This window comes from Notolepis coatsorum, assembly GCF_963971535.1.
Source record: "Notolepis coatsorum genome assembly, chromosome: 6".
Classification (NCBI taxonomy): Eukaryota; Metazoa; Chordata; class Actinopteri; order Aulopiformes; family Paralepididae; genus Notolepis; species Notolepis coatsorum.
The window spans coordinates 73,935,646-73,959,269 of record NC_140170.1 but is presented as its reverse complement, the minus strand read 5'-3'; the positions used below and the strand labels follow the sequence as shown (position 1 = coordinate 73,959,269).

General features: G+C 41.6%; 1 protein-coding gene across 1 annotated transcript in view; it reads left to right on the top strand.

Annotated features, from left to right (window-relative positions):
* itih3b.2 (inter-alpha-trypsin inhibitor heavy chain 3b, tandem duplicate 2) overlaps window positions 1-23,624 on the top strand; it is a gene marked incomplete at both ends in the record, with an annotated part of 65,352 nt that overhangs the window by 21,974 nt on the left and 19,754 nt on the right. The window contains 10 exons of the mRNA XM_084315632.1: window positions 3,189-3,351; window positions 6,802-6,912; window positions 9,858-9,986; window positions 10,446-10,562; window positions 11,782-11,950; window positions 12,462-12,572; window positions 12,983-13,164; window positions 13,328-13,507; window positions 18,329-18,450; window positions 22,464-22,636. Of these exons, the coding sequence (XP_084171758.1) occupies window positions 3,189-3,351; window positions 6,802-6,912; window positions 9,858-9,986; window positions 10,446-10,562; window positions 11,782-11,950; window positions 12,462-12,572; window positions 12,983-13,164; window positions 13,328-13,507; window positions 18,329-18,450; window positions 22,464-22,636 (1,457 nt within the window). The remainder of the gene's footprint in view (window positions 1-3,188; window positions 3,352-6,801; window positions 6,913-9,857; window positions 9,987-10,445; window positions 10,563-11,781; window positions 11,951-12,461; window positions 12,573-12,982; window positions 13,165-13,327; window positions 13,508-18,328; window positions 18,451-22,463; window positions 22,637-23,624) is intronic.

Sequence of the window (23,624 nt, the reverse complement as noted above, 5' to 3'; positions counted from 1 at the left end):
TACCCTAAAGTAAGAAAAAACACAGACCAAAGAGAGGGGCCAAAGGCCTTGGTACAAGAGCTATACATGTAAACTTATGTAGGCTAACACCTAACTCAGTTGTGGACTCAATGCCACGTTTACTTAAACGTGAAAACATGATACACACAACCCTCTTTCACAATAAAAAAGGCAAAAGTTCACTCTCTCACTATTGCAAGAGGAACGCCGTCTTTTATGACGAGAGAAGACATAAGTCCTCGACCAAGTGTTAGCTACAGGCTTTGCTAAGTCCATAATAGCGACCAAACAATTTTCAGAGAAAACTGCACTCTCCCTAAGTAAGAGCAAAACCCCAGCAGAGGGATTACACCGTATCCCCAAAAATATAGTGAATCAACACACGTTTTGTAAACAAAATCATATTTGAGGGGGGGGGGGACAGGGGCAAACCGGGGAATAATTTCACCCACCCCCTCACCACCTCATCCCTGATACGACGCCAAAAGAAAAAACAGAGCCGTGACACCAGGTGCATGGCGCGGCAGATGAAGCACATACTCACCTGTAGAGTAAAAGCTTTACATCATGCACGCCAGCCACAGCCGATAACCTCGTTTGAAAACAGGTTTTATCCACGGCTCTGCTTATGTGTGAAAACTTGCCACTCGTTATTTTTACCATTACCCTTAAGTAAAGAAAATAACAAGCTAAGAGAGGGCTCAGGCCCTCGATCACATGCCACTATGTACAGCGCTGCAGGTTAACACCAAGCCAGTTGTGGACTCAGCCACGTTGTCTAAACGTTACATGATTGAACACACACACAACTTCTCATCATACAACAAAAAAAAACAGTTCATTTTTACTCACGTAAAAAATAACGCCGTTTTTAGGTAGAGAGAAGGACATAAGCCTTGGCAAATGCTAAAACCTAAGCTATACAAGATAGCGACCAAGACCATTTTCACACAGCACACGTCGTATCTCCAAATGCAGTGAAGTAACATATGTTTTGTTAAACAAAGACATCGTTATTAACCAAAACATTCGGGAGGGGGAGGAAGGAAGAGTGGGGTAATGTCCAACGGACATCTTACCTGCACCTCGTACGCAGGAGGAAATGGCCGCAAACACAGGTTGGTCTACCACGTTGACAAGGCCTCTCGCTGGCAGGGCCAGAAGCGGCGCCGGCTGGAGCCTTGCTCCGGCGCGGCGCCTCCCTCCTGCGGCAGGTCATGGCGCAGGCCCGACGACATCTTCTGCCAGAGATGACGCCGTAGTCAGAGTGCCAGGGCCCGCTACCTCCTCACGGCTAGCGCCAATGGTTGTAGCATAAGCTAACAGCTAACTCCAGGCTAACTGATAGCATCAAGCTAACGTTTCCAGCCGAGCGTAGCCGCCAGCTAACGACTTAGCCTAGGAGCTAACTGGCTAACAGTTAGCTTCTACCGGCTATCGATAGCCACTAGCTAACGCAGTAGCAAGCTAAGCGGCTACTCTGAAGCTGTATAACGTGAGAAATAGCGATACAGGCCAACACTTCTGAGAGCCGATGTCTTTTCCTCTTTTTATCCGAAGAAAAAAGGGAAAAAGGCAACACACGTCCACAGAACGGTGTTTACCAGACACAGCGGCATCGGCAGTAAGCCCCTCGTTGTACGCGGGCTGCAGCCGACTCGAGCTCGGAGATATTCTCATAATGAAACACCAAACTCGCATCCCTCGTGCCGGGTGTTTTTCGTCTTGAAAAACGGGGCCAGCATGGCGGCAGAGGGTATCCGTTTTCCAGAGACCCGGGGAATCGAACCGCAGACTCGGAATCACGGCCCCAGGAAAACAAAGCTACGACTTCACTGAGGAGGAGCACTGTGTTATCGTGGGGCATCAAACTAGACGCCGCTATAAGGGGCAACGAAGGGATTCTAGCTTGGAGCCGACCTTCGCAAGCTGCACACAGTTGTCCCCTCACAACTGACACACCCGAGGCTCGCGTCGCGAAAACATCACCCGCCCATGGAGACCGTCAGCTCTCACACAGCCGACCGCCCCCCGAGGCATAGTATCCAGCTGCAGAGTCGGAGACAACGATGCGAAGCACCGGTGGAGGTCAGAATGATCATCATCTTCTAGACTCTCCAGTGATGAAGACATTATCGCTTTATTTTCTCAAAAAATTGTGAGAGAGAAAACAAAGATACAATGTCAACGCAGCTCCTCTTCTCGCACATCCCTCACAAACGACTTTGGCACTAAGCTTAAAGTGGTGTATACAGACTTTCGGTGGTGAAAGTAGGGAAGGAGCTGATGGTGTGGCCACGACCCCGCTTATATAGGAGCGGATGTGGGTGTGGCCAGGCGGAGGTGAATAGGGGTGTGTACATGTGAAAGTTTTTTCAGTATTAGAATGGATTAAAGGGATAGTTCCAATAGAGCAGAGCGTAAAGCTATACGATCTATAACTCTTTAATGCTTTTTGTTTTCCTGTAACAGTTCTGTAGGGGGAACCCTTTAATGCTGTTTGTTTTCCTGTAACAGTTCTGTAGGGAGAACCCTTTAATGCTGTTTGTTTTCCTGTAACAGTTCTGTAGGGAGAACCCTTTAATGCTGTTTGTTTTCCTGTAACAGTTCTGTAGGGAGCACTCTTTAATGCTTTTTGTTTTCCTGTAACAGTTCTGTAGGGAGAACTCTTTAATGCTGTTTGTTTTCCTGTAACAGTTCTGTAGGGAGAACCCTTTAATGCTGTTTGTTTTCCTGTAACAGTTCTGTAGGGAGAACTCTTTAATGCTGTTTGTTTTCCTGTAACAGCTCTGTAAGGAGAACCCTTTAATGCTGTTTGTTTTCCTGTAACAGCTCTGTAGGGAGAACCCTTTAATGCTGTTTGTTTTCCTGTAACAGCTCTGTAAGGAGAACCCTTTAATGCTGTTTGTTTTCCTGTAACAGTTCTGTAGGGAGAACTCTTTAATGCTGTTTGTTTTCCTGTAACAGTTCTGTAGGGAGAACTCTTTAATGCTGTTTGTTTTCCTGTAACAGCTCTGTAGGGAGAACTCTTGCTGTTTGTTTTCCTGTAACAGTTCTGTAAGGAGAACCCTTTAATGCTGTTTGTTTTCCTGTAACAGCTCTGTAGGGAGAACCCTTTAATGCTGTTTGTTTTCCTGTAACAGCTCTGTAGGGAGAACCCTTTAATGCTGTTTGTTTTCCTGTAACAGTTCTGTAGGGAGAACCCTTGAGCAGTTTAAAACCTCTGTGACTGTGGCTGCACTCCAAAAGGTGACCTTTGAACTCACATACGAAGAACTGTTGAAACGAAGACTCGGCAAGTACGAGCTGCTGATCCATGCTCAACCCATGCAACCAGTCAAAGACTTCAAGGTGTGTCGCTAGGCAACAGACTCCCAGGGCTGTCTGTCCTCAACTCACACAATTCCTAATCGACTAACTGACGTAGGATACTGCCCAATGATTGATTTGTTGATTAATCAACAAAATCTGTAAAAGAAAATTCCTACATTATTGTCCTTCTATGTTCAAGTTTCAAGTTGTGTTTTATTTGTCACATTATAACTCCACAACAGTGGGCAGGGACTGCTGCCAGACATCCAACTACTAGGAACCCAAAAAGGACAATAATTATACGGGCCCGCGTCCACCTGGCTCACAAAAACGCTCGCAGTGCGCTGGCATGAAGCGCATCTTGTAGATGACAGAAAGAAATCTACAGCCATCCTTTTATCGTTTTTTCATGCCGCGTTTTGCACATATTATAGCATATTTTAATAACTTTATTGTATATTAATTATATATATAGTTATTGCCTGACACCACAGTTCGCCCTTTGCTTTTTATTAGCTTTTTAGTAGTGTATTCGTGTAGTTATTATTATTAGTGTATTTGTGTTTTGTGGCGAATCTCAATGGCCCGTCTACTGTGGGAGACAGCCAGACAGGCAGGCAGCTCCGGTGTCAGGTTACAAACAGAGTGGTAGATATGAATGCTGTGATTGGTTGTCTGAAAATGAGCTCAGCGCATCGCTCTGAAAAGTTAAGAAAGTTTAAACTTTCGGCCGCACAAAAAAGCTGAAAAAAGAAGCCGACTGCAGCGCACTTTCTATAGGCGGCGCATGCGGCCGCATACGCTCTCTCCCCATTGGGATACATTGAAAAAAGACGCTTGCGGCCATAAATATGCGCCAGGTGGACGCGAGCCCTCATACTGCACCTTATGTGAATACTGTATACTTCATCAGATCATATATTTAGCATTTAGCATTTTAGCATTTCGCATTTTAGATATATTAGATTAGATTTAGATGATTGGATTATTAGATTATATATTGCATATATATTTATCATTTTAGCATTTAGTTATTTCTTTCAGATTATATATTAGATTAGATTTAGATTATTAGATTATATATTGTAACTATTTATTGTAGGGCAAATATAACTGAGAGGGCATACACACCCTCATCTCGCACCTTGTTGCCCATATGCACATGTCCAGGGTTAATTATATTGATTTGTTATATTGTTTACACTGCTTTCGTACTACCTGTATCTCCCCTCCCTCCTCCCCCATGCTGCTATGATGCCTGAATGTCCCCAAGGGGGTCAATAAAGGAATATCTTATCTTATTTTATAAGGTACATGCACATTACAGTGAAATGATTGGTTCTGTATGAGCCTCCTGAGATTGTGCTTCATACAGTAAAAAATGTTAAAAGAATAAAGACCAAACACTATACAAAATATACAAAATTAAAGTACAAAATGCAAACCAAATGCAAAAATGCAAACATGAGGTAGAGAGGTAGTGCAAATGTATGAATGCAATCATGCAGAAAGAACTCCTCAAAATCTATTGCTTATTACTAGGGCTGACCCCTATATTAGTCGATTAGTCGACTAATCGGTCGAAAGGAGCCGTAGTCGACTGCCAACCTCTTAGTCGAATATATATAAAAAATATATATATTTTATAATTTTTATTATTATTATTTTGTATCATTCTTTCCAAAAGAAAAGAGGCCTAGAAGCGTAGCTAACGCTAATGGCACGCATACCAGAGGCTAACTGCCTACGAAAACAGGCACAGAGGCACTGAAAGAGGATTTCACCCATCTAATGAACACACGGACTAGACAAATATCAAGATGTATCCATCAGTGGACCAATTGCGAGGACAAGAGGCCTTCAGTCGACTCCTTCAGACCTTAAGCACCCCCCACAGCCCAAATGGAATGATAAAAAAATTTAAAAAAAAATTTAAAAAGAAAAATATTGTACTTTTTTTTTTTTTTTTTTTTTTTTTTACCAATAGTCGACTAACGGCAAATGTTGGCCAATCATAGTCGACCATCCAAATCCTTAGTCGGGGACAGCCCTACTTATTACAGACTAAGGCAAATTTGTAAATTTTGTGATGCCATCTGTGGCCAAGCAGCTAGTATGTCGGTCTGTCTCCCCCCAAAAAGTTGTTTGTCATGACACCGTATGTTCTAGAGACATGCAATTTGCCACAATGGTAGACTTTGACAAGTCATAACTTCTACACCTTAACATGGGACTTATAGAACACCTATACCTATCCGTTGCCACCAGGACCTCCCATATGCCATATTGGAAAATCACCCTTTCTCCTACTCATGCTGGCCTGTTTTCTTAATTCTCACTAAACGTGTTGGGACCACGTTCGGTCTTCACGTCTGTGATTCATGAAGTTGCCAAACCAAACCGTGACCACACCACACCCATCTCAGTTTTGGACAAGGAAGTGACGTGCTACTCATCAACACTTGCACCAAATTTGCACCAAACCTGACACCCATGTTTTGTCCATGATAGGGAAGTGAGCATGTGGTGCTATTCATAAATATCACATGATAGAGGCTTGAAACTTCCCACGCTGAGATATTAGTGTGCCAATGCCTCACTACAAATGTCTCACCAATGGGCCAGATGGTGGTACTATGATGATATTTCTAAATGTACAACTTTGATGTAAGTTGTACACAGCATGTCCGATTGACACTGCAATATCATGGGTGGAGGGACGATTGGACCTCATTCTCGAATGGACTTACGAGAAAGTTACCAACAAATTTCTTCCTAACTCGATTTACAAACTTTTTTGGCATTCTCGAACGGCTTCTTTTCATACATTTGTTCATAGCTACGAACAGGATTTAGGAACTCAAAAAGGCAGTCATAAGGTCGCCCATGTTTTTAACGGCTTTGGGAGAAATCATGGGGATTGCGTTCACTTCAATTCTACAGACATCCTCGGAATTAAATAATTATAATGATAATAAATACGACTATACCTGGATGTATTGGTGTGCGCCCACGTTTTTAATGGCTTCATTTGGGAGAAATCATGGTGATTGCGTTCACTTCGATTCTACAGACCCTCGAAATTAAATCATTATAATAATAAAGAATACGACAATATTTGTATCATTAACAATTACGTTTTACATTTATAGTCATGACTTAAGAGGCATCGTGAGCATTACACACTGCAAACGAAGATATTTATGAACATGTTTGAGAGTGAGGTCTTTGTCAAGTAAGATCCCAATAAGGAGTACTCCACTGAGAGAGGGCAGATGTAGTAAGTTGTAGAAGTGGCTTTTCAAAGTTGATTATTATTATTATTATTATTATTATTATTATTATTATTATTATTATTATTATTATTATTATTATTATTATTATTATTATTATTATTCACAAGTGATCATTCAGAAAACACTGTAATAGCCATGATTTCTTCTTGATGCTAACTTCTGAGAATAATCTCTCTCTCATTCTCTGTTTCAGATTGATGTATATATCAATGAGAAACCTGGCATTAATTTCCTTGAGGTTAAAGGAGGACTGAGCACCAACACCCTGGCTGATGCGACCACCAAGACACATGCTAACAATCAGGTACTGAACGTAGCAGTGAAGGCAAAGCCATATAGCTACTGCACTGCCTTTAACTAAAGAATTCAATAAATTATAAATGCTTAGTATATAATTAAAGTATGTGTATCACTCTATTTTTGTTTAATCAATAAACCCCATATAGACATCTGGACGTCGCAATGGATTCCTTTTGAACGTGTCACAAATCAAGAGCCTATATTTAGCCTCTTAGCAGCATTTCTCTTTGTTAGCAGTCACTACACACGACTTCATTAACCCATTCAGCACCAAAAACGAGATTTCTCATGTTTGAAATCCAAGCGTTGAGCGCCAAAAACGAGATATCTCGTTTTTAGTTCCCTTTTCCTTTTTTTTTTTCTTTTCTCATACTAATCACTATACTTGGGCCTTGTGAGTGTGGATTGGACCTGCAATGATGATTGAATCCCGCCAAGTGGCAGTATCACCTACCGTATGAACATGCATGGGCCAGCTTAGTGTTGGCTGCACCACAGCACCCAAAGCACTAGGTACTCTACTAGTAGGGAGCGAGCAGCAGTGAGCAGGACACGTTGGACAATGGCGATCGCCTAGAGCGAACTATTGGATATTATGAAGAAGACTAAATGGATTATATGGATGATGATTATGGACGATAAGGTGCGTTTCCACCAGACTATGTTGGACTCAGCACTTCTGGTAAATCATAAAAATACTATAGTCAGGGCGGCTACGTGGCGTAGTGGGCAAGGCGCTCGCCACGAATGCGGAGACGCTGGGCTCGCCTGTTCGAGCCCAGCGCTCCACATTGCTTTCAGTTTAGCTGGTCGTTCATACTAATACACATTGGCCGTATTAGGGGGTGGGAAACTGATGGGTGGGGATCGGGCGTTGTGGACAGCGACTTCTACAGGTCGGTTGGTGCGCCTGCGCAGTAGAATCAGGAAGTGTCGGGGGCAGCGTGAGCCTCCCACGCGTTACTCCTCGCCACTGAGAGATCGAGCTGCGCAGGTGAAAAGATGCGACTGCTGTTACCTCAAGTACCGCAGGGGACTTGTGCTATGTATGACTTAGTCCACATTGCAGCCGGCTTGTGGGAGGCAAGAAACAGCGTTCGTGACAGGGGAGGGTTGAATTGGATGATACGAAATTGGGATGGGAGAAAATATAGAAAATGGGAGAAAAAGTGGATACAAAAAAAAATAAAAAAATACTATAGTCAAACCGGCCGATGAGGAAACCTATTCGGCTCCGTCTATAGTCTGGCCCGAGCAGACTATCTAGACGAAGAAGACAATGGATGAGGGCCACCTAACGTTATACGTATTGATCCTGTTCTGATTCAAGACACTTGGACTCGGAGCGAGAGTGGAGTACCTTCTAACAAAGGTAACGTCTATTTTACCGAACCCCATCCTAAAACATGCTTTTGTAATGATCACAGCGTCGGAAAACGACCCCCCCCCCCCCCCCCCCCCCGATGCCTTTGTAAAGAAACATATGGTCATGTACCTTTTGACAAAAGTAACGTCTATTTTACCGAACCCCATCCTAAAACATGCGTTTGTGATGAAACAAGGTCATGTGTTTACCTTTGACCTGGCAATAATATAGGTTTCAGGTGAGCAGCCGCGAGATTTGCGCATACGCCGCACAAAACACACTATATCTCACTATCTAGAAAACCAGCCTGGATTATTGTGAAACGGGGCGATGTTTAGCATGGTATAGTGCACAAACGAAGGTATGTAGAAATTAACTGTTTCGTCCCTGTTGGACTATAAATAGTGCCTGTCAAATGAGACATATTATTGTCTCCATAGCTATAATATAGAATGGGTCCGCAAACATCGGGAAAATGGTCAATAACGCTGGCGCCAGGGAGTAAAAATGGAAAAACAGCATGGCAGTCAATGAGTTAAAGTCTCATTGAGATTCGGGCGGCTACGTGGCGCAGTGGGCAAGGCGCTCGCAACGAATGCTGGAGACTGGGCTCGAACAGAATGCCTCCTGTTCGAGCCCCGCTCTCCACATTGCTTTCAGTTTAGCTGGTCGTCCACAGTAATACACATTGGCCGTATTACGGGGAGGGAAACTGAAGGGTGGGGATCGGGCGTTGTGGACAGCGACTCCTACAGGTCGGTTGGTGCGCCTGCGCAGTAGAATCAAGAAGCGACGGGGGCGGGGCCCCTCCAAAGCCCAGACCCCCGACACTGAAAGATCGAGCCGAGCAGGTGAAAAGATGCGACGGCTGTTACCTCGAGTTTCGGAGGGGACTCGTGCTATGTATGACTTAGTCCACATTGCAGCCGGCTTGTGGGAGGCAAGAAACAACATTCGAAGACAGGGGAGGGTTGAATTGGACGATATGAAAATTGGGATGGGAGAAAAATAGAAAATGGGAGAAAAAGTGGATAAAAAAAAAAAGTCTCATTGAGATTCGAAAACTTTTTTGCGTACATGAGAGAGACTGGTCTACATACGGGTGCACAAAGCCAAGAAAGCGTCCAGAGTGACTCTCATCTCCAGTCTCTTCATAAGCGTTTTATTAGGTCAGTTCATTGAATTCTTGAGTTGTCCTGTTCTACACGGACTTGACCGATAGAAGGAGCATGTTCAGTGTTAGACTCAAGACTCCCAGAATGCAACACTGAACGTCACAGGAAGTCCTTCATTCCAACAGCCATCAGACTATATAACGCCTCACTGCCTCACTGAGCAGTGAGCACATAATAACTGTATAAACTCTTGTATATCTTCCTGTACATTTTACATTTAAAATGTTTACTGTACATTGATTTTACTGTATACATATTACTGTATATTTTTGGCTGTATATTTAGAACGTATATCCTTGACTGTATTTATATTCTTATTCTTATTTTAGATTTTTTTTACTACCTAAATGTTTATTGGAGTGCTGAATTTCCCTCTGGATCAATAAAGTACTTCTATTCTATTCCCAGGTATGGGTGCATTTCAACCCCACAGTGGAGCAGCAGACTCAGTGTGACAGCTGTGGAGAGCAGGGCTTGAATGGAGACCTGGTTATCAATTACGATGTCAACAGGAACAATTCACTGGGAGACATCAAGGTACAATAGAGTTGAGCAGCACATTCACGGTGTGGGATAAGCTGCTTTTATGGTTGTAGGAATTATGGATGCACCGATATGAACATTGTGGCCGATTCCGATAAGCAATATTAACATTTCTGTTATGGCCGATAACCCATATTATCAAGATATGATCATAATAAATACAATATTTTGTAATAGTTTTGCTCATTGGACACTATCATCGGCTGTTACCAATATGGTCACGGATATATCGTGCTAGTAGGAATACATTTGCCAGGCTTTGAAAGCAGGCGGTGCTAGCAATTGGCGATTCAGGGTCTGGATCCAGGCAAGGAATACAGTTTGAAGGGTTCGTTAGCAGTAAGACACAGTGGGAAGTCTATGACGACAATGGCCTTTTACACAAATTAATGTCATTATTATCCATGCTTGCTTCAGAAACCCTTAATACATTTTCTCTTAATTCCCCACAAGGAGTCAGATGGGTATTTTGTGCACCACTTTGCCCCCAGTGATCTTCCCCGCATCCCGAAGAATGTCATCTTCATTATTGACAAGAGTGGCTCCATGTATGGCAAGAAGATAAGACAGGTACTACTTTTGAAGAGTGTGGTTACCTGGATGTTATACAGTTAAAGGATAACTTTAGCTATTTTGGTCTGTCTCATTGGGCTACAATGGACAATCGAAATCTTTTGCAAAAACAACAATATAGTGTTTTCTTCAAATAGACAAATAGTTCTGTTGTAGGCTATTAGCTAGTAAACTGATTTGTGATCAGCTGCTTTTCAAGCGGCCGCTCCTTTTTACAACTAGAGCGCGGAAGTTTACAGTGCGTAGTGCGGTCGGCAAAATAGTTATGTTTCAAATGGAACTGTTCTTTCAACATTCAGATTCCTTTTGAACGCGTCACAAATCAAGAGCCCATTTAGCCTTTTAGCAGCATTTCTCTTTGTTAGCAGTCGATACACACCACTTCATTAACCCATTCAGCACCAAAAACGAGATTTCTCATGTTTGAAATCCAAGCGTTGAGCGCCAAAAACGAGATATCTTGTTTTTAGTTCCCTTTTCCTTTTTTCCCGATTTTCTCACACTAAGCACTATACTTGGGCCTTGTGAGTGTGGATTGGACCTGCAATGATGATTGAATCCCGCCAGGTGGCAGTATCACCTACCGTATGAACATGCATGGGCCAGCTTAGTGTTGGCCGCACCACAGCACCCAAAGCACTAGGGACTCTACTAGTAAGGAGCGAGCAGCAGTGAGCAGGACACGTTGGACAATGGCGATCGCCTAGGGCGAACTATTGGATATTATGAAGAAGACTAAATGGATTATATGGATGATGATTATGGACGATAAGGTGCGTTTCCACCAGACTATGTTGGACTCAGCACTTCTGTTGAATCATAAAAATACTATAGTCAAACCGGCTATGTATTACTTGTCATACTTGTCATACTTAGACCGGTAATAATAGACCCTGCAATACACCCTACACCAAGCTCATTTATCATTGTTTTTGCAAATGATTTACGATTGCCCATTGAGAGCCTGCAGGGAAATGGTAGCTAACTCACTACTGGACCAATCAGCGAAATGATGGTCTCTAGTGTCAGGTACATGGTATAACAGACCCTAGTCACAGTCTGTCTAAGTTATAAGTTATCCTTTAATGTGCCATTTGTGTTTGTTTGCTTGTCAAAAGGATACACAGCAAGAGTACTGAAAACTCAAACATCAAGCATCAGCAGATATATATATATTTTTTAATTCTCAGATGAGTTTGTGATCTTTTTTTCTCAGACACGTGCAGCACTTCTCCAGATCTTGGGAGACCTTGCGGAAGACGACTACTTTGGTCTGATCACTTTTAGCAACAACATTGATACATGGAGGGGCGAGCTACTCCAAGCCAACACGGACAATCTGCAGGCTGCCAAGAGTTTTGCACAGACGCTCAAGGAAGCGGGATGTAAGTGATCCTCTAAAAGCCTACACCCAGCTTAAAAGTTCTCACTTTTTGTTGCTTTACAGCCTGAAGAGAAATATTAAATATTATACCCTGCAACTTCCAAGGGAACAATTTATTCTCAAAATGAAAAAACAAACAACAAAATTCCACCAGGATGTATTATTATTATTATTATAAGTTATTTGGTGGTTATTGCAATCCAAAAAAATGTTCTCATAAATTGCGATTAAAAGTTTGGTTTGCAAACGCCACCAGCAAGTATAGCAACACAAAGGGCCCCCGACTGCATTGCAATCCCAGGATATCGATGTGGCTTACAATGGTGCAACCTGCCCCTACTGGTTGAGTGTCGTCATTGTGTACGCAACCTGAAAGTCTCACGATACACACTACTTCACTGCAATCAGATTTCTTTAACGGTTTCTGTAGTTACAACTTATATTGTATTCAGATACTGTAATCCCATTACTTTGAGAATGGCAGTGATGACTGATACAATGTCTTGTTTTAGCGACAGACATTAACGCTGCAGTGTTGGAAGGGGCACGCATGCTGAACCGACACCCGCGGGAGGGCTCAGCTTCTCTCCTCATACTTCTCACGGATGGAGACCCAACTTCAGGTAATGGGAGAACACTTGGGGGAAGTGGCTTTTTAGCCTGAATGAATGAGTGAATGAATGAACCAATATTTTTTATTTCAAACAAGAAATATAAACAAGAAATAACCATGTAAAAGGACAGACGCTGCTTGTTGTTGACCAGGGCAGGACGACTATTGAGTAGAGGACAGAGGCAGAAATCTGTGACCTGAAAAACTAATGTGAGGTTTTGATAATGATAGAGAGTGGTTCAATGGCCAAAGAAAAAAGGAGCAGGCTGAAAGGACAAGCAGGCTGAGAATATGCACAATAACCGATTTAATATCCACATTCACCATAGGGTTGGTGAATTTACAGATTTCCCAGGAAATGTATATAATCACCACTTTCCGATATTTAATGTAAAACGCTAATTGTTTGTATCATCACAGGGGTGACAAACCTGGAAACTATACAGTCAAATGTAAGAGAGGCCATAAGCGAGAAGTTCCCTCTGTACTGTCTTGGTTTTGGATTCGATGTCAACTTTGAGTTCCTTGAGAAGATGGCACTGGAGAACAGTGGCGTGGCGCGACGGATCTACGAAGACTCAGACGCTGACTTGCAGCTTAAGGTGAGACATGTGATTAATTTACAAGCTTACTCCTTCGCTAAATTACTGCAAAAGCACGATTTGGATCGAAAAAGCTGTTGCGTTATATCTCCTGTAATAAGCAGCCACCGGGCTGGTTTTTGAAGAGGACCAACCAACCATAACATTGGCCGTATCTCAACAGGGTTTCTACGAGGAAGTGGCCACTCCTTTGCTGACAGATGTGACGATGATCTATGCCGGCGGCACTAATCTCACCAAGACCAACTTCAGCCAGTATTATAACGGCTCTGAGATCGTGGTGGCCGGCCTGATCACCGACAACAACGTAGACATGCTCAGTCCTCAGGTCGTTGCCATTTCGGTAAGGACACATTTACATTTTACATTTAGTCATTTAGCCGACGCTTTGATCCAAAACGACTTACACGTTTTGTACGACAAGGGCGGCTGAGTGGCACAGTGGGCAAGGCGCTCGCCACTAACGCAGGATATGCTGGTATCGAGCCCAGCTCTCGGCGTTGCTTCCGGCTTGGCCGGTCGTTCATACTAATACAATTGGCAGTGTTAGAGGGTGGGAAAGCCGGTGGGTGGGGATTGGACATTGTGGACAGCGACTCCTACAGGTCGGTTGGTGTGCCTGTACAGCAGAATCAGGAAGTATCGGGGGCAGCGTGAGCCTCCCACGCGTTACTCCTCACCACTGAGAGATCGCGCTGTTCAGGTGAAAAGATGCGACGGCTGCCTCCTCGTGTACCGGAGGGGACACGTGATGCAAGGCTTGGTCCTCACTTAGGCTGGTAAAGCTATGCCTCCTAAAGTGTGAATCGGAAATACAGAAATACCGGCTACAGGCTTTCCGGTTTCCGGGCAACCCCAGTTCTGTTTATAGTCCCCAGTGAAACAAACAACAATCAGACGCTCGTACATCTCGAAAACAAGACAATGGAGTTATCAGCGGACATTTTCAACAAAACAATTATAGAAACGTGTGAAGTGCACAATATTTCCTCGTTTAAGCCACTGCAACGGCTTTGCCTTAAGAATTTGCTATACATGACCGGGACGTTCTAGCTTGTTTGCCGACAGGATTCGGGGGGAGTGCATTTTCACGAGCACCTCTGGTGATTTCAGGGGCGGGACTTCCTACCCGATTCACACTTTCAGCCGTAGTGCTTTACCAGGCTTTATCTCTCGAGATAAAGCTGGGAACGAGGTTAGTCCTCACTGCAGCCGACCAGTGGGAGGCATGGTCTAGCAACGGTCGAGACAGGGGAGGGGAGAATTGAAGGGAGAATTGGCGAGGTGAAATTGGGATGGAGAAAAAAAGCGACCAGACTGTTGGCTAGGAGAATTAGAACGCAACAGAAGTTGAACACGATACACACAATAAGGGATACAAAGACTAATGAAATATTGAGGGACCCAGCTGAAATAGAGAGGACATTTAGAGAATACTATGAGAAATTATACACACAGCCAAAAGCAGCGGGAGAAGAGGAAATAGAAACATATCTGGAGAAGCTAGAGTTACCATCGATAGGGAAAGAACAGAATGAAGAATTAAATAAAATAATTACGGAACAAGAACTGGAAGAGGCAATTAGTAGAGCTAAAAACAACAAGTCTCCGGGGAGCGACGGATTCCCATCGGAATTCTACAAGACATTTAGAACTGAATTAGCACCCATGTTAGGGGCGGCGTTCAGACACACGATGGAAGAGGGGAAAATGCCCCCCTCGTGGAAGGAAGCCATAATCACCACGATACCGAAGGAAGGGAAGGATAGGGAATTATGTAGTAGTTTCAGACCTGTGTCCATACTTAACGTAGATTACAAGATGTATACATCGATAATATCAAAAAGATTTGAGACGTTTATGCCAGACATTATAGATGAAGATCAAACTGGATTTATTAAAGGGAGACAGACACAGGACAACGTGAGAAAGACATTACACATAGTAGAGGAGATACAAAAACAAGGGGGTAGCGCGGTACTGATTAGCCTAGATGCAGAAAAAGCGTTCGACAGTGTGAGCTGGACATTTTTATATAAAACATTGATGAGGTTCGGACTGAACGGGAGGGCGATGAAGATGATCAAGGCGCTATATCAAGAACCGACAGCGAGGGTTAAGGTGAATGGCAGCTTGACGGATAGAATCAGATTAGAGAGGGCTACCAGACAGGGATGTTGTCTCTCACCGACGCTCTTCGCCGTTTTCATAGAACCACTGGCACAACTGATCAGACAGACCGAGGACATCAAGGGAGTAAGGATAAAGGGAACGGAATATAAACTAGGCCTATTTGCAGACGACGTGATAGTATACATGAGGCAACCAGAAAAGAGCTTCCCGGCACTGATGGATCTACTGAAGGAATATGGCCACTACTCAGGATACAAACTAAACGTGACAAAGACACAGACCTTAGCATGGAACTATTCTCCAACGACGGAAATTAGAGAACAGTACAGGATAAGATGAGACATGGACAAGATTAAATACTTAGGGGTGAACATCACGAGAGGGGTGGAGAAACTGTTTGAGGCGAATTATACACAGATAAATCAGAACATCAAGAGAGACTTAGAGAGATGGACAGTAATGCCCTTGGACTTCAATTCAAGAATAGAGGTCATTAAAATGAACATACTATCAAGGTTACTGTACCTATTCCAGTCACTACCGATACAAATACCACAGAATCAATTCAGGGAGTGGGACAGACTGATATCGAGGTTCATATGGGCGGGGAGAAGACCACGGGTCAGATATAAAACACTACAACTACCAAAGGAAGAGGGAGGGATGGCAGTACCCAGCCTACAAGATTATTACTATGCAGCACAACTGAGAGCAGTGACGTGCTGGTGTAACGACAGATATGAGGCAAGATGGAAAGACATTGAAAAAGAAGGGGAGGGATACAAGGTACAAGCTCTGGTGGGAGATAGGGAACTATTTAAAGAAAAAGAGGGACTATTAGATCCAATCACCAAAACCAAATGCACCTTGACCATATGGAACAGAGTAGTAAAAACACACAAATTGGAGAAGCAGTCAGGGATCCTGAGATGGGTAGCACATGACAAGAGATTCAAACCAGGGAGGTTAGACCATGGATTCAGAAGGTGGGAGAGGGGGGGGGGGGGGGGGGGGCAACAGCGATATGCAAAATGATAGAGAAGGGAGAAATGCAGACACTACAAAAATTAAAGGAGAAATTTGGACTAGAAAACAGAGACCACTTCAGATATCTACAGGTTAGAGACTACTACAACAAAGAAATAAGGGGGGCCAAAGACGAGGAACAGAATGGAATAATAAAGATGATAGTATGGGCATACGAAGGGGGGCAAGGAAGAGTAATATCAGCAATATACCGGGCTATAATGACCAGCAAGGGACACACGACCGATTATATAAGGGAGAAATGGGAGAGAGAACTAGAGATAGGAATAACAGGGAAGGAATGGGGGAACATATGCGAGGTACAACATTCAACAACAGGATCGAGAATATGGAAAGAATTTGGATGGAAAAACATAATCAGATTCTTTATAACCCCAGAGCTGAAGGGAAAATATGCACCAACACAAAAAGCATGCTGGAGGATGTGTGGGAAGGAGGGGGCAAATCACACGCACATATTCTGGGGATGTCAGAAGCTGAAGGGGTATTGGGAGGAGATAGGGGAAGCAATGATCAGAATATTAGGATACGGGCTACCACAAACAGGACTGGTGCTTTACTTAGGAGACCTGACACACGAGGGAATACAAGGGGGGGACAAATATTTAATAAAGATAATGTTGATAGCGGCCAGAAAAGCAATAACGAGACTGTGGTACAAGGAAGACCCACCGACAATAGCAAAATGGGTAGGAATAGTGGAAGAAATACAGGATATGGAAAGGATAACACACATGCTGAGGTTACAGGAAGAGAAATTTGGGGAAAGATGGGGAAAGTGGGAGGATTATAAAAGGAACGAGAACGACATCACAGAGGAAGAACCAAATGCAACACAAGAGGGCGAAGGGTAAAGGAGGAAAGATGTTCAAGGAGGGTCTATGAACCCATGTCACACACCTGTGCTTTAGTTAGTATTTTCTATTTTGTTTTTGGGATATTACAATTGCTGAATGCTTTTATACCTTATTATTTATGTCTGTTTAACGGTGTGATATTAAATATTCAGGGATGATGTGGTTTGTGTATGGGTGAACCAAAAGGCAAAGTGAAAGTTAATAAACAAGAGAAAAAAAAAGAAAGGACGAAGGATAAGGGAAGAAAGAAGCTCAAGGAGGGTCTCTGGACCCAGATCACACATACAAGCCTTAGTCAGCATTTATCATCTTTGAGTAGGAATTACCTGTTTATGCCTGTTTAAGGGAGATACACAATCAGCCTTTGTATCAAATACCTAGAAAACAACAGTAGGGGAACCAGACAACTAACCATGTGATACCCATGTAAATATTTATGTGCACTGTTTTTTCTTTTTGTTTTTATTGTGATGCTAGTTTCTTTATTTTGTATTATTTATTTTTTGTAAGTGCTGTCTGTCTAAAAACTGTTAATAAAAAATTTTAGTTTAAAAAAAAGAAAATAAGGAGAAAAAGTGGATACAATTCTTTTTTAAGTTTTGTACGACAAGTCAGCAGGAAGGGCACAACTCTATCAGCTGAGTAACAATGTTCATCGAAGTGTTCAAACTTGAGTGCTACAGTGTCGAGTGTATGTTAGTATTAGGAAGAGTGCATGATAGTAAGAAGGTTAGTATTAAAAAATATATATATTAAAAAAAATTAAATATTGATCGAAGAACTGTGTCTTTAGTCGACGTCGAAAGATTGGTTGGGTTTCGGCTGTCCTAACTGTGGTGGGAAGTTCGTTCCACCATTGTGGAGCGAGGACCGAGAATAGGCAGCTTCTCTTTGATGACCCTTCCGGAGCTTGGATAGGAGTGTGTCTGAGGCATATATGCATATATGTGCTATATACATGTTATTATTATTATCTACAGAAATTAACTGACATTTTGACAGCGTGTGACAGTTACTGTTCATCATTTGGCAAATTATATAACTTTTAACTGACATTCTGACAGTTATTGTTTATAATAAGATGATATAATATAACTGACCGTTTAAATACATTTTTACTTTCACAGATAAACAATTGGATGGAGTTTTCTGACACAAACGTGAAGGTGGAGCGCACTGGAAACATGTCTGACTGCCACATGGAGAGGGTTTGGGCCTACCTCACTGTGAAACAGCTCCTAGAAAAAGAGTAAGTCTGGTTTCTTAAACCTAGTATCACCTCACTGTGAAACAGCTCCTAGAAAAGTCCTAAAGTATTAAACCTAGTATGATCTCTTTAATTTTGAAGGCAAAACATCTTATTTAAGCTTAATTAAGCTAGCTTGACACAGCTAACGGTTCAGTACAGATGCATAGATATTCAATTGACGCTATTGCTGCAAAGCCATGCAGAGTGCAATAAACGTCTCTGACTTTTGCCAATCCGACCCAACTAGAAAAAGGACCCCAGTCAGATTGGACAGCCGGTGTAGATACAAGGAAGCTACAGTATAAAAGAAGGAAGAGTCATCATGTCACTGAACATGAATGCACATTTGTGCCAAGTATGGAAACTTTCAGTTCAGCCGACATTGAGTTGAATGGGATCAGCCGTCTCCTCATTTAAACAGGTTATTACCTTGGATGTAAAAATCATCTGCAATTTGTTGCATTGTTAACTAGCTAACATTTGATATATTGGTTTATGTATATTTCTTCAGCTAGCTGGTATATTTTGAGTTTTATATTTTATTAGTGTGTCTGGCACCAAGCAGAGCATAGAACACTGGTATTCCAACGTGATGACCCTTCCTTATTTTATAGTTTCCTTGTTATAGAACACTGGCATTCTGACTTGATGATCCTTCCTTCTTTTAGTTTCCTTGTGTAGGTACTGTATAGGATATAGTCGGCTGCAGATCAAGGTTCGGTGTCCTGGATGAGTATTAATAAGTAATAAAGCACTTCCTTATATATATATATATATATATATATATATATATATATATATATATATATATATATATATATATATATATATATATATATATATATATATATATATATATATGATTTGAATGTGCATGCGTGCCTAACGGCAATAGCGTCAAAACGGCAAGACGTTTACATGCTGTACCAAAGATCACCGGCTGTGCGCGGCTTTGTGGCAATTTACTCCTAGCCGCAAGGTGAAAAGAAGAGGTTGGCAACTCCACATGTACAGAATCAGAGGAGACATGTGGTATAGTCTCTACACCCTCCCCAGACCAACAGAGGAGACATGTGGTATAGTCTTCTACACCCTCCCCAGACCAACAGAGGAGACATGTTGTATAGTCTACAGTCTACACCCTCCCCAGACCAACAGAGGAGACATGTGGTATAGTCTACACCCTCCCCAGACAAACAGAGGAGACATGTGGTGTAGTCTACACCAGGGTTCCCCAAACTTTTTCCTGTGAGGGCCACATAACTTTTCCCTTCTCTGGTGGGGGCCGGGGTCAGTTTGTAACAGAAAAAGTGTGACGATCGCAGGGGTGCCTAAACGTAAACATTTATTGTTTTCCAGAAAGCCACACATAACCAAATATTAATAACCCTTTCCGGGATCTTCACAGAAAAAATAATCAGGAAATAAATAATAACACTATTAATGAAATAAATAACACTATTTATGAAATAAATATACAGTACCTACCTACAGACCACCTAGCTCTAGCAATGTACTATTTAAAAGCACAGTGCAGGACACACTCAAAGTAGGGATGCTCGATATTGGCTTTTTTACCGATACCGATATACCGATATTGTCCAACTCTTAATTTCCGATACCGATATCAACCGATACCGATATATGCAGGGTTTCCCCCCCCCAAAAACGGAATAATTTCAGGTAATTAACACATATCTCTTGTCGTGTAATTAACACAACATTATGCATACTTTGACAATAAATAAAATTATAATTTGTTCTTACTTGCTTGCCTGGGTAAATAAAGGTTAAATAAATGTAAAAAAAAATTATAAAATGTATATATTTTTTATTTTAAACCGATACCGATATTTTCCGATATCAAATTTTTATGCCAATATCGGCCGATAATATCGGTAGGCCGATAATATCGGACATCCCTAACTCAAAGGTTATCGCACCTCAGAGATGGCAGTGGATGTATGACAGGACAAAGGCCATATGTAATGGCCTTGGGATTGAGGAACATACTACCAGCCAAAGGAGGAAGCAGAAAAGGATGGACGAGTATGTAGTTGAGTCATCTTGTGGCACAAGCTCAGACCTCAGCTCAGGAGATCAGCTGAGACAGAGACTGTTCTATCCAGTCCTCGACAGAATGCTGCAAGAGCTTGAGAGCAGGTTCTCATGAGTTGGAGAACAACTTATGAGAGGCATACAGGTATGTTATTCAGCCTCAGACCAGTTTCTCTCAGTGGAATTGCTGCAAAAAAAATTATAATATCCAACTACTGCCAGAGGAGATCACAGTTGCAAAGTGTTTCCTGGCCAGGACAGGCAGAGATGCAGTCCCTACTATCCAAAGTGTCTTTTCCCTCCTGGATGATGATAATAATAATAATAATAATAATAATAATAATAATAATAATAATAATAATAATAATAATAATAATAATAATAATAATAATAATAATAATAATAATAATAATAATAATAATAATAATAATAATAATAATAATAATAATAATAATAATAATAATAATAATAATAATAATAATAATAATAATAATAATAATAATAATAATAATAATAATAATAATAATAATAATAATAATAATAATAATAATAATAATGCATTTTATTTATAAGGCGCCTTTCAGGACACTAAAAAAAAAGTACACAAATCGGTGAATGAAAAAATTATAGGATCAAATGAAAACCAATACTTACTAAAAAATGGATGTTTAAAAGTACTAAAAACCAACAAAAAATATCAAACACTAACAAACATTCAGCCCAGACAATGGGGATGCTGCCATCTTAAAAAAGAAAAAAAATATCGTTTTATTATATATATAGTTTGGGGCCGTAGTTTGGGGACCACTGGTCTACACCCTCCCCAGACCAACAGAGGAGGCATGTGGTATAGTCTACACACCCTCCCCAGACCAACAGAGGAGGCATGTGGTTGTGGTATAGTCTACAGTACACCCTCCCCAGACCAACAGAGGAGACATGTGGTATAGTCCAGGGGTTCCCAAAGTGGGGGGTCGCCAGATGATTTAAAAGAAAAAAAAGATTATGCAGTCAGGCCACTGAACTTAGAAGCAGGCCAGGCCAGTGTTTCTATTTGCAGCGGCGCAATGGTTAGATAACCTAGGTGGGGAACAACCAGGAGATCACTGCAACTCACACAAGTTGGAGAACTATCTCTCTCTCTCTCTCTTGCTCACACACACACACAAAGGGAGCCGGATGTGATTGGTGGACACGGGACCCTTACAAAAAACAAAAAATCCATCAAAATCAGTGTTGTTGCTAATCATTGACACATGCTAGCCTGTAATAATTCCCCCCAGAAAAATCTACTTTGCATTTGATATATTGTAAATATATGCCATCACACACACTGGCATTTAAAGGGTTAGAATTATAAAATGAATAGTGGTGTTATGATCAGGGCTGAAGTTGAATAAAAGATTGTATTTTTTCAATCTGACATTACAAAAAAACAGAAAATCCATCAAAATCACTGTTGTTGAAAAAAAAGGGAAAGAAATAATAATAATAATATTTAATAAATTTTTTTATTTGATTTTTTTTTCTAATTATCATATAATCTTTCGCGGGCCGGTCAGAATCATCCCGCGGGCCGGGCCGTACAATGCCCAGGTCTGGTTTAAGCTGTTCCCTAACAATGCAATTCCACCAAAATTGAAAAGGGTTACATTATAGGGGCGACAGTGGCTCGGGAGGTAGAGCAGTCGTCTGGCAATCCGGAGGTTCCTGGTTCGATTCCCGCTCCTCCCAGGCAGCCTATTGATGTGTCCTTGAGCAAGACACTTAACCCCTAATTGCTCCCGATGAGCAGGTTGGCACCTTGCATGGTTGCCTTCGCCGTCGGTGTGTGAATCTGTGAGTGAATGGGTAAAATGTGAGTAACAAATTGTAAAGCGCTTTGGATAAAAGCGCTATATAAAAAAGCAGCCATTTACCATTACTAACATTAACATCCCAACCCTGTCCACCAGGTTACTGTTGTCTGGCGACGAGAAGGAGAGGGTGAAGAAAGAGGCTCTGGACTTGTCTCTAAAGCACAGCTTTGTGACTCCTCTCACCTCCATGGTGGTCACCAAACCCCCAGGAGAGACCACGCAGGTGGTCCACAAACCCAAGGAGGGAGAGACGGGAGGGATGAGAGGAAGTGCATCTTCTGCTTCAAATGTGATGCTCAACTCAGGAAGTGTCCAGTTCAGTAGTAGCAACGTTGGCCAATACATCTTATTTGGTGAGCAATACTTGCGCAAGTTGTGCAAACAAGAGCAACAAAACAGTTACACAAGCAAGCAGTACAGTATTCTACGGAAGCCGAGAACGGCCACGTCTTTATTTATCATTTTATTGCCATTATCTCGATATAACAAAGTCCGTTTTCTCATGATAACGGATTCATTTATTTCATAATCTTGATATAACAAAGATAGTTTTCTCGTGATAACGGATTAATTTATTCCATTATCTCGATATCACAGAAGACTTTTGTTTTGGTGGGATAATTATCCATTACGTGCAGAACTCTGAGATCATTGCGAGTTCATGTGGTTCATTGTGGTTCATGTGATCACGCCATCCTGCTTTCAGCCTTCAAGAGCTGCCACTGGCTGTCTGTTGCTGTACTGAATGTCACGAGAAAACAACCTTTGTTATATCGAGATAATGAAATAAATGAATGTTTGTTATCACGAGAAAATGGACTTTGTTATATCGAGATAATGAAATAAATGAATGTTTGTTATCATGATAAAATGGACTTTGTTATATCAAGATAATGAAATAACAAGTTCTTATCACAAATAATAAATAAACACGTGGCCGTTCTCGGCTTCCATAGTATTCAGTGTTTATTCACTGTATTAACATGTCTCTGTTTCCATCAACCTATACACCCTTCCACACTCTGGACTAGATGTGCCTGATCAAGGAAGATCGGGAACACCCGTCCTACAACAGCATCCTCAACAGCATCCTGGTATGACACTATAATATCTACAATAATAATAATAATAATAATAATAATAATAATAATAATAATAATAATAATAATAATAATAATAATAATAATAATAATAATAATAATAATAATAATAATAATAATAATAATAATAATAATAATAATAATAATAATAATAATA